This window comes from Hippopotamus amphibius, chromosome 9 (assembly GCF_030028045.1).
Source record: "Hippopotamus amphibius kiboko isolate mHipAmp2 chromosome 9, mHipAmp2.hap2, whole genome shotgun sequence".
In the NCBI taxonomy this organism is placed as follows: domain Eukaryota; kingdom Metazoa; phylum Chordata; class Mammalia; order Artiodactyla; family Hippopotamidae; genus Hippopotamus; species Hippopotamus amphibius.
Window position 1 is genome coordinate 119,570,435 of NC_080194.1, and position 16,304 is coordinate 119,586,738.

General features: G+C 45.1%; 1 protein-coding gene across 1 annotated transcript; it reads left to right on the plus strand.

Moving 5' to 3' along the window:
• The first annotated feature begins 3,764 nt into the window (after positions 1–3,764).
• On the plus strand, positions 3,765–14,707 carry LOC130861023 (thyroid receptor-interacting protein 11-like). The gene is made up of 2 exons (XM_057749527.1): positions 3,765–3,888; positions 8,212–14,707. Exon 2 carries the CDS (start codon positions 9,416–9,418, stop codon positions 14,705–14,707), a length of 5,292 nt encoding a protein of 1,763 aa, XP_057605510.1. The 5' UTR covers positions 3,765–3,888; positions 8,212–9,415.
• The last annotated feature ends 1,597 nt before the right edge of the window (positions 14,708–16,304 follow it).

Genomic DNA, 16,304 nt, shown 5'->3' on the forward strand with positions numbered 1-16,304 from the left:
TGAATTGTTTGATGTGTGTTCTCATCACTGGTCTACTCTTCTGGCTTCAACTGCAGCTACGGCTTTTACCACGAGATGGCGCCAGAGGATGCCTTTGAAATCAGTCTTCCTCAAACTGCCACCCACAGTGAGAATGCATTTTTCCCAGCACTTATGCCCCCAGCACACACTTGAAACAGAAGCTTCACAAAGCAGTTCTGACTCTTACATGGTGGATGTATTATTCAGGATATCACTTGGGATGCTTAAGACTGCAAGTAACAGAAGCCTGACTCAATTTACCTCAAATGATAAAGACGTTTATTATCTCACTAAATATTTCCAGGGAGAGAAGGCTCCAGGCCCACGGGGCTGTGGCGTGGCCTTAGGGATCGGTTTCCTTCCCTGACTTCTCATTTGTCCTAAGGCTGGTTGCACTCCTGGTTGCCAGGGGGCTTCCAGTGGTAATCAGGGCTTCAGCTCCCAGGTTGGAACACTACAACTTTAACTGCTTGTAGTGTAGACTGGGGTAGAGAGAGTTTGGGCTACTCTAGCATCTTCCAGGTCGTAGCTGTGACCTCCTTAAGGGACATGAAAGCACTGTTATTTAATACAGAGTCAGGAGAAATACTTTACTAGTTGTTAGTGATGTTTGCCAAATATTTCTGGGTCTGTCTTCCCCTGGACACAGCACTTTTGGTTGAGCAGAGTTATGTGACTAGCTCTGGCCAGTGAGTTTGCTGAAGGACTAATTGGTTGCAGGTCTTCTGTATGACGTATGAGGTGAGGTTATTTGCTCTTTAGGGTCCTGGGAAAGGAATTAGTGATATGAGGGAAGAGAGAGGTAGGACATGACTGTGGTGGGAAATATGATGGGCAGTGTCTTTGAATGTAAAGGTGGATGGATGAGTCTGTTTAAACTTGTGCTGGAGGGACTTCCCTGGTGATGCGGTGGTTAAGAACCTGCCTGCCAGTGCAGGGGACATGGATTCAGTCCCTGGCCTGGGAAGATCCCACATGCCATGGAGCAAGTAAGCCCGTGTGCCACAGCTACTGAACCCATGTGCCACAACTAGTGAAGCCCACGCACATAGAGCCTGTGCCCTGCAACATGAGAAGCCACCGCAATGAGGAGCCCCTGCTCGCCACAACTAGAGAAAGCCTGCACTCAGCAGTGAGGACCCAACGTAGCCAAAAAAAATCAAAAACCACCCCCTGAAAAACAAAAAACAAAACAAAACAAAAACTTGTGCTGGAGTAATAGGTATGATTTAGCCTTTTTTTAAATTGAAGTATATTTGATTTATAATGTGTTAATTACTGCTGTACAGTAAAGTGATTCAGTTATCTATATACTTTATTCAAAAACTATTCTTTTCCATTATGGCTTATCATAGGATATTGAACATAGTTCTCTGTGCTGTACAGCAGGACCTTGTTGTTTATCCATCCTATATGTAAAAGTTTACCTCTGCTAACCCCAACCTCCCACTCCATCCCTCTCCCAACCCCCGCCCCCCTTGGCAACCACCAGTCTGTGCTCTATGTCCATGAGCCTGTTTCTGTTTCATATCTAGTTCATTTGTGTCATATTTTAGATTCCATATATAAGTGACATCACGTGGTATTTGTCTTTCTCTTTCTGACTGACTTCACTTAGTATGGTAATCTCTAGTTGCTGGATTTGGCCTTTTGAGGTGGATAAATTTCCTGTGGATCCTCGACCTGGTTCCTGGGAACTTGGCCATGGACCCTGGCCTGAACCTGCTCTCTACTCACCTGCTTCCTTTTTCATCTCTTTCAGGTTTGCAGTAAGCATTGGCTACTGGCAGGACCCTTACATCCAGCATTTGGTGAGACTGTCTAAAGAGAGGAAGGCCCCCGAAATTAACAGAGGCAAGTGACCATCTCCCTTCCCCACATCTCATCAGCTGAGAGGCCTGAGGTTTTAGGCATTCATTCTTTCAAAGAGCATTTAAAAGGGTGTACTCTCTCCAACGGTGTGTGAAAGTGCTCGTTTCCCCACTTCCTCAGCAGCACAGTGTATTGTGAAACTTTTCATCTTTGTTCATCGGATACATGAGAAATGGTTTTTACAGTAATTGTATTTTATTCCCCTTCTTTTGAGGTGAGGTTGAAAATCATGTTTCTATGTTTAAAAGCCATGTATATAGCTTTTACTGCAAGCTGCCTGTTTACAGAAGGGATTGTTTTTGTTCTTGCTGTGGCCCTATTAAAGTCTTAGTAACGCTGTTAGGTTCTGCAAGTAATTTCCATCAAGGAAATTGAAGGATTTGAGACAGGAGTGTGACTTTGTTTTAGCCAGATTGAGAAATTGACCAGTGACCGTAATTCTTGTGTGTGCAGGGAATCTTGGCCCTAAAGATGGGTCCTCTAGGCAGGTTCTGTAAGAAGTGCAAAGAAATTTGTAAATGGTGGTTCCTGAGAGGAAGGACATGGTGGTTAGTTTGAGCGGAGGGTGAATCCAGGCATCGATTAGATTGGGCAAGGCCTGGCTGAGAGGCTTTCCTAGAGCCTCCCTCCCCCACTCTTGAGACAGATTTCCCAACGAATGTTCCCAAGGCAGGGACCCACCATGGCAAGTGGCTCGGGGCCCCGGGTGGCAGGTCAGCCCCTTCCTCTTCCTGTCTCGGGTTTGCATTTCTAGATTGGGGGCCTGCAGCCCAGTAGGACAGCCGCTTCCCACACGTCTACAGTGAGGACATATTCTCTCCCCAAAGCGAAGCCGTTGTGGGTGATATTCTGTAATATGCAATAAAGGTGATTTACTAGAAAAAGAAAATGCAGACACAAGCCCAAATTATGTATTTATTAATCATGGAGGGATTATGAAATGGACTATTTTATTTTATTAATAAATTAATGAATTCAATTCATTTTCTTGGCGGCACTGGGCGGCATGCAGGACCTCAGGTCCCCAACCAGCAGTGGTACCCATGCACTCTTGCAGTGGAAGTGCGGAGTCCTAACCCCTGGACCGCCAGGGAATTTCCCCACATTACTTATTAGCACATTCACCAGGCATAAAATGTCTCTGTCAAATGGCAATAAAAGTTTCGAAATGCTGCTCTCAAATTTTGTTCTTGAAACAGTCACACCTTGCGTCTCGGGCCTTTGGAACAGACAGATGCTGTCTCCCTGTCTCCCTTCTGGGCTTCCCATCCCCTTTGTCCCAGCTCCCCACGCCAGAGCTTGACAAGTCCATTCATTAGGCCACCACTTGCTGGTGTCCCCCCCACCCCCATCTGTGATGCCATTTTGTGAACACCGAGGCTCTGACCCAGGCAGGATGGGGGTGAGAGGAGCGAGAGAAGCAGCATGGCTTTCTTTGCTTTGACATTCATCTGCCCAGTTTCCTGACCAAAAAATAGTATTTCCCACACGCTCTTGCAATTTTGACTTTTACCAGAGTACTAATGAGCTTTCCCTAGAGCCATGCAAAAGCACATTTCCAAGAGGAACATTTAGATCGGATGTTTTTGGTATGAAACACTTGTCTTTGCTAAGTAAGAGTATAGGATATTTTATTTTTATTAAGATTGCTAATTCCACCTTTTAAGTAGCTTGTACTTATTTTGGTTCATCCAGCTTTATAAAAAGAAACAAATAGAGAATTTGAAAGTCATTATTTCTCCCATAAGGTCTAAAGATACACGCTGACCCTGAAGAAGGACAGCGTGTTGTCTGGCTCTGCCTAGCCCTGTGGGCTTTGCAGGGATTATTTCTGTCGTCCCCGAGTGATTGCTTGCTTCTGTCTGGCTCTTAGGATATTTTGCTCGAGTCCATGGCGTCAGGCAGCTTCTAAAGGCATTTCTACGGAAGACAGAATGTAACTGTCAAATTCTGACCCTTGGGGCTGGGATGGATACCACCTTCTGGAGGTTAAAGGTAAATTAAAACGTCCCGTCTTCTCTCTCCAGTTGTTTACATTTAATGTGTTGAAGATGTTCACCTGGTTCAAAAGCTTAAAAAGAAAATTAACCTGGGGGGCGCAGTGGCAGCCTGTCTCCCACCCCGGTTTGCAGCCCCCCACCCCCCACAGCGCCCCTCAGCCCCGTCCTTGACCGCACCAGGGCCCCAGTGAAGACAGTGCGGGTTGTTTCTCACCTTTTGCTCCTGCAAACAAGGTGATCATAAAAATCCTAGGGTACATTTCCCTCTGCACGTGTGGAAATATATCAGGAGAAGGAATTCTACCAGTGGAGCTGCTGCGAGAAAAAAACCACGTGCGTTTGTAATTTTGTCAATAACTTAGGATTTAATTGTTGGCCTAACAGTGTCTTAGGGAACATTTGGAGATTTGCAAGGGTGGGTCATGATAATATGATCCAAAGTCCCTTTGTAGTGATTATCTGATTGGATTCCTCAACTATTCTGTTCGGGTTCAAGGGCAGGTATAATTATACTCACTCACAGGACAGAAAACTTGGGTCTAGTTAGTGAAAGAACAAGGACTAAAATTCTGGTCTTTGATTCCTGGCCTGGAATTTTCTCGTCAAACCTTTTCCCTACACATATCTCACTGATTGCATTTTGTACAGATTTTTCTCGGTTCTTCTATCAGGTGGGTCACGTGGCAGTAATGGGTACATGCATTTCTCCAGATTTCTTGCAGATGTAGACCAAGATAAATTAGAGTGTGCGGGCATAACTCGACCTGCATTATCTGTTTTGTCCCTAATTAGCTCACCTGATAAGAAGGTCTTCGGTCATCAGAGCTTCCAACCTTTCTCTTACTCGAGAACCAGTGGCATCAACGTGGCCCTAGTATTTTAATCGTTTGCCTCTGCATTCTTCCTTCTGGATGAGATAACTAACATTTATGAAGATAACTAACATTTTGCTTTTACATGTATGACCTCATGAATTCACACGAGAGCTCTGTTGGGTGGGGGAGCTTACACACATGAGGGAAGTAGGGCTTTAGAAGTTTGCATCTTCCCCCAAATTGGACAGCCAGTGGCATTAGGACGTGGAACCAACACTGGCTTCCAGCTCATCAAACTCCCGATTCCTTCCTCTTTCCTCTGCACACAGCCCAGAGGTTGTTCTCTGGGTCGGTTGTGCCTCTGTAACGCTGTGACCCTGGCGTGGTGGAAGCAACTGGAAGAGAATACAACGTAAGAGTGTGTGGACTGCTGGCATTAACAGGGGCCGCTGGAGAATTCTCTCTTTTGTCTTGACACCCTTTTGATTTGGGCATGTGGTTTGTTTTTTTTTTCCCCATCTTGAAGGTGGATTAATAATTAATAAATCTGAGATTTTAATTTCTGAGCAAAATACCTCAAGGTTTATGTGCACCTTGCAAGAAAATGGTTATCTGCCAGAGGTGAGGACGGGGTATACCACAGGGCCTCAGAGTCGTTTGTGGAAATGTTTTGTTTTATTTGATAATTCTATTGATCTGAAGGGTTTTTTAAAAATCTAATGTTTTTCTTTAAAAAGAAATATGCTTGTTTGCTCTTTTTGAGCAGAGGTTGCACAAGCCAAATCTGGCCTGCTGCTTATTTTTATAAATAAAGTTTTATTGGAACACAGCTGCGTCCATTTATTTACATCTTCTCTATGACTCTGACCGCAGAGCTGAGTAGTTAGGACAGAGAGTGGATGGCCTGCAAAGGCTACAATGCTTTGTGGCTCTTTCCGGAAAGTTTGCTAATCCCTGTTTTAGAGCTATATGTGCCTGTATAAAAGGCAGGGAAAGGTCTTCGATCTTATTGTCTTGTGTTCTTTCCGCTTGGGATGGCTGCACTAGCAGAGGCTTAACTGCAAGTCACAGGCTTTCTGGGGCCACTGCCGTGGGAGCTCATTCTGTATAATCTCAGGGGCCCAAGACTGTTTGGATGGTTGAAGACTCCCATCTTCAGGCAGCAGGCAAGAACAGGGCCAAGTATTGCCACAAGCAAAGAACAAAGGGTGAGTGCAACCCTTGAAGGAGCCTTGGTTCTTGGTGTCTCTTGAATTCTGTTTCTGCACAACCAAAGGATCAGGTGTGGAGGGGAAGTGGTCTCAATTTTGGCTGCCTGTGAAGCTGTGGACCACATTGGATCTTGTAGTCCGAGGGCTACGCTTCCTCGTGGCTGCTCCTGACGGCCCCTTGCTGGCTGTCCCTGCCTCCTGTGCCACGCAAGCTACTGGGGAGTGGAGGGTTAGAAGGGCCACAGAGAATCGCAGAATAAAAAGTTGAAGCATCGTTTGCCAGAGCCATTCTGCCCCTTTCTGAAAGCTGAGCAAGAGGGTGTCTGTTTCTTAAAAGTTCCAGGTGTGCCTTTTGGAAGCTTTCCTTCCACAGTGACCCCTTACTGAGAATTCTTATGAGGGTCAAGTGCGTGAGTGCCTGGGCAAGCTCTTTAAAAAGCAAGAAGTCCTATAGGAGATGTAGGACGCTATGCTATCCTTCATTTATTTGCTTTTGATTGTCCTCGTGGTCTTCCGGAATTTTAGGCTGTTCTTAACAGTCCATACTTTGTGAGTAAAAGTTCTTGAAAAGTGTTGTAGAATCTCTTAGCGCAGGTTATTTCTGTGTATCTTTAGACATACCCTCCGAAAATCTTCAGATAGCTTTTCTGTAGCCCTGCTTGGCAGTCAGGCAGCAGGTTATTGTGTTGCAGTTCCAAGAGTGAAGAGCTGAGGGTGGGTGATCCCAGATCTCCTGCGATGTCAGGAAACCGTCTTGTCCCTTTGTCTTGCTTTGTTTCTTTCTTTTTCTCTTCCTCCTTCCGCGGACCAGACCCCTGAAATTTTAACTGAGGACCGTTTTCCACGTGGTGGGATCTCCCAGTGCTGTTACTTGCTCTTAAGGGTCACCTTCCTACCAGGAAATGCTTCCTGATGATCTCTGACCCCATCACTCTGTCCTCAGTGGGGGGGGGGGGGGGGGTCTTCTGCCCCTCGTGACCTGTCCTCCATCTCTTGCTACTGTCTGCATAGTTGGTGCTCATAATTGTTGGGCAGCTTGGCCAGGTTGTGGAGTGCCTTGTTTCTTGCTAAGTCTTAGGGGTGTTATCTATTTTACATGTAGTAGTGTGTATCTGTTCATCTCAAACGCCTAATTTATCCCTCCCCCCCTTTCCCCCTTTGGTGACTGTAAGTTTGTTTTCTGTGTCTGTGGGTCTGTTTCTGTTCTGTACATAAGGTCATTGGTACCCTTTTTTTTAGATTCCACATGTAAGCGACATCATATGATTTGACAATATTATGTTAGTTTCATAGTATGTATTACCTAGTGATCTGACATTCGCATACTTTTGGGGCTGAGTGATTGGACAGGGAGGAGGAGCTGGAGAGAATTCTAGCATGACCACTAGGTGACTGGGTGAGGGTGTAGCCACCGACTAAGTTAGGAAACGCCTAAGCTAGGAAAAGCCTAAGCTAGGAAAAGCGGAAGAGGGAAACAGGGCTGTGTGTGTCTGTGTGTCTTTCACACTTTTTTAAACTGCAGCCATGACAGGAAAAAACTGTACATCCCTAGCCAGGACCCGCATCTATATACCTGCGTCTGTAAGTAATAAGGGCACCCACGTGATGCCTACTAAGGGCAGGCCCTCTTCTGAGTGTCACACGTATTTCCTCTACAGTCCTCACAAGGCTGTGAGGTGTTAGCACTTTCTCTGCTTTTCCAGTGAGGAAACGTTGGCCCAGGGAGTTTAGGGACTCTCCCAAGGCCTCACAGCCGACACGTGGTGGAGCTGGGATTTGAACCCTGTCCCCCCGCCCCCCGCCGGCTCCAGAGTGCACTGTTCTCCACTATCGCAGAAAACAAAAGTGTATCACAAAATAATGCTTACCCTCGTTGCACGCGAAGCTTTTCTGATATTTGCTACTTTACTCTATTTCATCCCCAAACTGCTGGTCACAACCCTGCCACACTGGTTGCTTGACCCTCTCTAATAAGTCTCAAGCTGCTTTTTTGAGAAATACTCTTGGTCCTGCTTCCAGCCCACCCCTTGACATCCCAGTGCCCATTTCCCCGATTCAGGCTCCCCATCACTTCTCTCCCGGACAACTACAGTCATCTCCTTTTCCCTTCCATCCGTTCTCTATGCTGAGACCAAGCACCTTGGAAAGTACGTTTCTGACTGTCATTCCCCTCATTTTCAATCCTTAAGTGCCCCATTGCTCTTTGGGCCCTAGGACTTGGTACATGAAGCTGATGGGTAAGTGTATGAGTAATAAGTAATTATATAAAGGTTACTGTGTGTTTTTTCTCAGGATGAAGATCTTCCACCAAGTAAATATTTTGAAATTGACTTTCCAATGATAGTCAGGCGAAAGCTGCACAGCATCAAGGAAGTGTGGCTTTGGCCGGAAGCAAGAGCCTGGTGGCATTCCGAACCAGCCCCTGGTGGACAGCAGGTCTGAGTGCAGGACACCTCATTTGTAGACAGTTGTCAAAATGCACGGATCAAGAGGGATGCGTGTCAACATGTGTACATTTTGCCTCCATTTTCTTCTGAAGATATTTATGTATGTATTTATGTATTTATGTATTTCTTTATTTTGGCTTCGTTATGTTGGGTCTCCACTGCTGTGCACAGGCTTTCCCTAGTTGCGGTGAGCGGGGCTGCTCTTTGTTGCAGGGCAAGAGTTTCTCATTGCGGTGGCTTCTCTTCTTGCTGAGCACGGGCTCCAGGCGGGCAGGCTTCAGTAGCTGTGGCACTGTGAGCTCAGAAGTTGTGGCTCGGGGGGCTCTAGAGCGCAGGCTCAGTCATTGTGGCACTGGGCTTCATTTTCCTGCGCAAGTGGCATCTTCCCGGCACAGGGCTTGAACCCGTGTCCCCTGCCTTGGCAGGTGGAGTCTTAACCACTGCGCCGCCAGGGAAGCCCTTGCCTCGATTTTTTTTTAAGAAAAAAAAAGATGGTTGCTGGAAACTCACAAGCTGCAGGACAGTGTGTGCTGTGTGATGCCGCTGAGTCAAAAAAGTCAAAGGCAATTAAATATATTTTACTTCTATTTGAATAGTATTACTCTAGTACCGCTTTGCTTTTATTAATGAAAATCTACCTTGAATATCATTCCATATCAAAAAACAAGTCAGAAGCAAGGTGTGTTTTCTGCGAACAGGCGCTCGGAGATGGACCCTTCAGAGCGGCTGCGATGGCGGCCGCGTCCGGGGGGCCGGGGTGGTGGGGGCACTGGGAGAATCACGGAAGCAGAGGAGACGGGCCCACCCTGGCGCTGCGAAGGCGTGAGGAGCAGCAGAGGCCCGAGGGGAGGCAGGTGCTTTGTTAGGGGCCTTGCCAGGCGGGTGTGGCCAATCAGGAGCCTTGGAATCCCGTGTTGTCTAGAAACCTCTTATTGTGCTTTGATTCTTAACCTCGCGCTGGCAGCAGCGCAGCGACAGTGGGCGGAATTGTCCGACTGGGCTGGGCGCTTTTCGGTGAGCGGACCAGGTCAGTTCTATGACCCGCTACAATGTTCTCCTGGTTGGGTGGCCTGGACGGCAGCTTAGGCCATTTCCTGGGGCATGTGGGTGGTACAGTGGCATCTTTCAGACACCATATTTCTGGTGTCCCAGAAGATGTGCCGAGGGAGGGAGCTGAAGCAGTAGAAGAAGTACCTGACTCTACAACAGAGGAGGTTGAAAACTCTCAGCTGGTCTTCACCTCAGAGGTTGAGAGACTTAGATTTCTTTATAGTGATCTGAAAGGGAAGTGTGAAGCTGCAGAACTTCAACTAAGGCAGCAAACTACTAGTTACAGGCATCAATTACAGCAGAAAGATGGAGAAATCAAACTTCTTACAGCAAGACAGATAGAGCTACAGGATCAGTTGCTAAAGCTGCAGTCGGTCATCCAGGAAGTAAATCTTGAGGATGGCCTTGTGCCCTCAAAGAGTGTACGCTCTTCCCTGGGTTATGATATCAGTCAGCATGCTTTAGCCTTGCAGGATGATGATATGGACTTGGCGGACCTAATTTGGTCACAACAAGAAATCAATAGATTGTCAAAACACGTCGTAAGACTTGAGGCTGATGTCAGCTATTGGAGACATTTTGCTCAGAATTCTACACCACAAGGAGCAGATAGCGTTGATCTAAAGGAAATCTACAAACTGAGAAATACCATCAAGCAACTTGAAGAGAATCGAAATAAGGACATTGATGACCATCAACTTGAAGTGACGGTACTGCAGGACATTCACCAACAGAAACTGGCAGAAATAAGTCACAGGCATCAAAAGCAATCAAAGGACTACGAGGAAAGGATTCATGACATGCAGGAAGCTATGCAAGTCCTAGAAGCTGAAAAACTAGAGTCCACCAAGAAAATCCAAAAACTCCAAGGACTTGAGATTAGAGTAAAAGACCTTGAAAGAAAACTATCTTCTGTAGAAAAGGAGAGGGATGCTTTAATTGGGGAACAAGACCAGGTAAAGGAAAGGAATGCAAGCACGGAAAAAGGTGAGTTGCAGCCTTCTATTAGGAGGCAGAGTGATGCTGGGGCAGAAAAGGGAACAGTTCTTCCACAGAGTCCATCCCTGGAAGAAGTGCCTGGACAGCAACAGCCACTGTCTGATGCTGAAAATGAAATGAGCTTGAATAGCTTAAAGTGGGATAAAAATCTGATGGAAGAGAACCTGAAGCTTCAAAAACGAGTCCAAGTTTTAGAAAAAGAAAATTCATTGTTAAATAAGGAAAAGGAAGAACTTCAACTATCACTTGTCAAATTGAGCAATGACTATGAACTCCTTAAAAGAACAGCTACAGGAGACATGAATTCGGATTCAGAAGTACATCATTTAAGGTGTGATGTGGAACTCAAAGAAGGAAAACTCGATGAGAGTCCTACTGAAAAGAAAATACTCATCCCTGAGTTAGAAGAGTCAGACAGGCAGAAACAAAAAACTACAATGCCTGTGGTTTTGGTGAAAGAGGAGCAATCAGAACAACCCACTGAAGGAGACAGCATCATCAGGAAACTAAAACAAGATCTAGAATATGAAAACAAGAGAGTCCGTCAACTTGAAGATGATACAATGAATAGTACTGAAGAGTTGCATGGGCAAAAAGAAAATTTAATTCCTTTAGAAATGGAAAAAGGACAGTTAGAGGCAGAATTGTGTTGGGCTGAACAGAGCCTGTTGGAGGAAAAAAGGAAGCAGGAGCAAGCTTTCAAAGAACTGTCAGATACAGATAACCCAGACAGCTGTGCCTTACAGCTGGAGCGCGAGTGTTTAATTAAACTCAGTCAAGAGAAAGACTATGAAATATCAGAACTCAAAAACAATATTGAGCCGATGATTGCTGAGCACAAAGAAACTAAGGAAATTTTGTCATCTACTTTAGAAGAGCAGCAGCAACGGAAACAACTCATAAGAGAGAAAGAAATTTTTATTGAAAACCTTCAAGGAAGTTCACAGCTTCAGGAGGAGTTAGATCCGTATGCTCAAGCCTTAAGAAAAATGGAAATTTTACAGCAAACCATAGAGGACAAAGACACAAGTCTTGCATCCATGAAAGAAGAAAATAGTCACCTGAAAGAAGAATTGGAACGACTGAGGGAAGAACACAGTCAAACCCCACCTATGATGGACCCTAAAACTCTAGACAGTATTGTAGAACTAGAATCTGAGGGATCTCAACAGAGCACAACTGAAGATAATCTGGAGATTAAACCTCATCCAAAGATACGTGACGATCAAAACCAGAGTGAAATGCAGCTACTTCGATCTTTACAAGAGCAGACACAGAAAAATCCCAGGTACCAACACGAGCAGATGACTATTAAACACAATCCGCTCTATTCAGCCAAAGAGGAGGAAATCGAGACTTTGCAAAATGCAATAGAGCAAACCAAAACCCAGTTGCCCGGAAAATCCCAGCACACACCAACAGAGCATTCCGATACATTCCAAGTAACAAACACTCAGAGTCTTAATACAGAAAATGGAAGTGAAAAGCATGACTTATCTAAAGCCGAAACTGAAAGATCCGTACAAGAAATAAAAGAACACAAATTGGAGACTAAACGTCTAACTGAGAAGAATACCTGTTTAACTGAACAGGTTGCTCAGCTGTCCAAGGGTGAGACTAGTAAACTAACTCAGCTTATCCAGCAAAAAGATTTGGAGATACAGTCTGTTCACATAAAAGTATCTTCAGCTTCCTCCAGTGACCAAGATAATGGACAGGGCCAACAACAATTGCCAGCGTATGCTTTGGAAAGAGAACAAATATTAGCTGCTTTAGATGCGAAGGCTTGGGGAAACTTGAGAATGATGGATACCATCGTTGCCAAAGAAGCAGACATCGTGAAACTCAAAGATGCAAATACAGAACTCTCCACCAGATTTGAAAGCAGTGCGGATATGTTTAAAGAAACAATTCAGAATTTCTCCCACATCACTCGAGAAAAATACATGGAAATGGATGCTTTAACTCAGAAGTGTCAGACTTTACTGACAATACTGCAAATGTCCAGCAATGATGATGAGGTGAGAGGTGTTTGTATGGATCAGTTTGAGGAGCTTCTACAGCAACGTGATCGATTAGAACAGCAAGTGAAGATACTGGAAGAGTGGAAAGTGCAGGTGATGACCACAGTACAAAATATGCAGCGTGGGTCAACCCATCTTCAGAAGGTGCTTCAACAACTTCAGGCACGGGTTGTAGCTGATGATGATCATTCTAAACGACAGATGAGCTGTACTGACCTGATCAAAATTTATGAAGGGAATGAAATCAAACTCAGAAACTTGAAGGCACAAAGAGAGGAAGTTCAGTTGAGCCTAGAGCAGCTTTGCAATACCAAAGATATCCTGTTGGGGATGTCTGACCTTAGTTTACCACACCCCTCCAATGAATCACTTCCATCCGAATCAGCAGACTCTCGGAAGGCAATGAAACCTGAGGTACCGAGCGAATCGTCTACATTGCTCGAAGAAGAGATAGAAGAGTTAAGAAAACTCATGGAGGAAAAAGATGCAACCATTAGAACCCTCCAGGAAGATAATCAGAGATTATCTGATTCCATCGCAGAGAGTTCGGAACTAGAAAGAAAACGATGTGAGCAAATGGGTCCAGAAATGAAGCAGCTACGGGAGAAACAAGATGACTTGCAAAACCTGCTTAAGGAAAAGGAGCTTTTAATCAAAGCAAAAAGTGATGAAGTACTTTCTTTAAGTGAAACTTTGACTAATGAAGTGAGTGACAATGAACTTTTGAGGCAGGCAGTAAAAAACCTGAAGGAGAGAGTCGTCAACTTTGAACTCGATATGTGTACACTAAAAGAGGAAAATGAAAAAATAGTAGAAACATATCGGGAAAAGGAAAGAGAAAACCAAGCACTGCAAGAGACAAATACACGAATTTCTATGCTGCAGACCGAGAAAGAATTAGAATGTGTTGCAATGAAGGAGAAGGCACTTACTTTTGAGTATCTTTTGGAACACACAGAACTAGGCAAGACAGGGGAATTAAATCAGCTTTTAAATGCAGTCACATCCATACAAGAAGCAAAGGTTATGTGTCAACAGGAGAGAAATGAAGCCATGTTGGCACTGAAACAGAAACACATGGAAAACCGTGCCCTCCAGAGTGAGGTTCCACATTTACACAACAAAGAACTACCCTTAAAGCAGGAGCTGGAGATATCACATCAGCGGGGGATAGAATCATCTGAGTTTCATAGCCAAGAAGCTTTGGCCGCACAAGACAGAGAGGCTAAACTAAGAACCAAAGTCACCACCTTGGGGGAGAAGCTCCTACTATCTTCCAATGCAATGAAAAATCAGCAAGCCCGTTTGCAGATAGAGGCGTTGAAGGAACAACTGAATGTCGTGGAGAAGCAGAGAGAGGACATTTCGCGACAGCTTTCTATTTCCCAAGACAAAGAAAATCAGTGTGCAGAAGCACTAGTTAACCTGAGGACGGTGGTCGCAGAATGGATGGGAAAGGCAAATGATCTCAAGGGAAAACTAATGTCGGCACAAGGACAGCAGGAGGAAGCAAATGCTGCCTTGAAACTGAAGGAAGAAAAAATTAAAGATTTGAAAACACAAAATGAGGTCCAACAGGAAATGCTGGATGATGTACAGAAGAAATTGCTGCACGTACTGAGTAACGCAGAAGGAAAAATTGACAAGAGCCTCATGAGGAACCTCTTCGTGGAGTATTTTCAGACACCAAAACAACTTCGGCATGAAGTGCTCTCCATAATTGGCAACACTCTGGGAATCCGAGAGGAAGAGATGGATCTGGTTTTTAAGCAAGAGCAAGGCGGTGGTGCCATGTGGATGACTGGCCGGCTTGGATCAAAAAGTGTCCCCAACACACCTGTGACACCAAATCAACAGTCAATGCCGAAGAATTCTTTTTCAGAATGCTTTGTTAAATTCCTCGAAACAGAATCTCGTCTCACTCTCCCACCACCAAAACCCACTGCTCGGGATCCAAAACCTCTCAATTCACCAGGAAAGAAAACACTAGATGAAACTGTGCCAAGTCTTAAAACGACCTCGGATCCACACTCAAAAAAACATGTGAACCGATGTCCCACAGGTATCTCTCTGATTAACCCACCTGGACCTGAACCAGATGGATCTCGGCATCTTCTTTTAGACGCCGTTACTGATGCTTTGCCCCCACACACACCCTTGCTGCTCTCCCCTGGCAAGGGGGCTGGAGTCATGCTGAAAGGCCTGTCACAGCCAGGGGTGATTCTTCAGCCAGAGACAAGATGTTCTTTGAAGAAACCAAGTCACTGACAAAGCTATGTATTTTGATGTTGCTTACTAAAAATATGAATACATTTTTCTTTACAAATAATGTGTTGTAAGGGCTTCAGAGATATTCACCCGACTTCAAACAGTGGCGCTTCTTGTGAGAAAGGGCATGGGTGGGGTTGGAGGCTGTGGTCAAGGCACACACTTCAGATACTGTTTGTGATGCTTTCATGTTTTACAAGGAGCAGGTACTTACGCAGATCTTGGAGAATTAAAACATTAACTTGCATTAATGTTCAAAATGATAGAATACACAAGTGCACACTCCTTGTGTAAGAAGAAAGGTGAACAGTCCAAACGTACAAGATGCATAGAATTTTTAAGAGTGAAAGTTCACTGTTCCTGGCTAAGTCCCACTCCTCTGTTCATTGCCTGGGAAACCACGCTATTGGTAATCTGTATTCTTTGAGGCCCCTGAGAACTATATGCATATTTGTGTATATCGAAATATATTATTCTCTGACTTGCTGAAAAAAATCACTGCACCTTAGAGATCTTTCCAAATGGGAATGAGTTCCATCTTCCTCTTTTTAAAAGCAGCCGTTAGTTTGCTGTGTGGATGTACCCTAATTCTTTTAACTAGCGTCAATTAATCAGGCTTCAAGCCGTTTCGAGCCCCAGAACGATCTAATGGCCTTGGCCAACTCTCTTGTCCATTTCCTTAAGAGCTGCTCCAAATCTTCCCCGCTTTCCTGAAGCATGATCACGCCTGTGCCCTCCTGAAGATATCTGAGGCCAGCAGTCAAGAACTCTCAATTTCCCACACCCCCTTGCTAGATTTAACCGTCCGCCCATTTCCCTCCACCCACCTCTACTCTCTCCCTTTCCCTTTTGTTTTATAGGAAAAGGGATCCAGCTTTGCAGCTTAAGGCTAATTGCTCCATGGTACCCCGGAAACTGCTCACTCAGACTTTTTCCAAGACCTCTTTGCATTACTTTCCCTTCCCGCTTTATCTTCAGCCTGTCTCTTGCCCTAGGCTTCAGAGCCTGTCCAAGTCTCTCCCAGCAAACAATCCTCTCCTTTCTGACAATCCTGTCTTTTCTGCTCCTTCAGATACCATCTTCTCTCTCTACCTTTCACAGCTAAACTTCTGAGAAAGAAAAAATTCTTTACTTCTTGTCACCAGCTCATTTCTCACTGACTTCTTTTTTTTAAATAAATTTATTTTTTATTTTTGGCTGCAGTGGGTCTTCGTTGCTGCGCGAGGGCTTTCTCTAGTTGTGGCGAGCAGGGGCTACTCTTCCTTGCCATGTGCGGTCTTCTCAGTGCCATGGCTTCTCTTGTTGCGGAGCACAGGCTCTAGGTGCGCGCGTGGGCTTCAGTAGTTGTAGCGCACAGGCTTAGTTGCTCCGTGGCACGTGGAATCTTCCCGGACCAGGGATCGAACCCATGTCCCCTGCATTGGCAGGCAGATTCTTAAGCACTGCTCCACCTGGGAAGTCCGCACTGACTTCTTTTTGAAAGCGGCACAAAATCTTGTTTCATTAATGTCCCAGGCAGTTTGGAATGCCTTAGAAAGTAGTCTTTTTCATCTACTTAAACTCTCTGTAGTGATCAATGTTATCCCCATCTTCATTC

Excerpts from the sequence above, each read along its gene's own strand:
- LOC130861023 (XM_057749527.1), top strand. The coding sequence starts at position 9,416 with ATGTTCTCCTGGTTGGGTGGCCTGGACGGCAGCTTAGGCCATTTCCTG.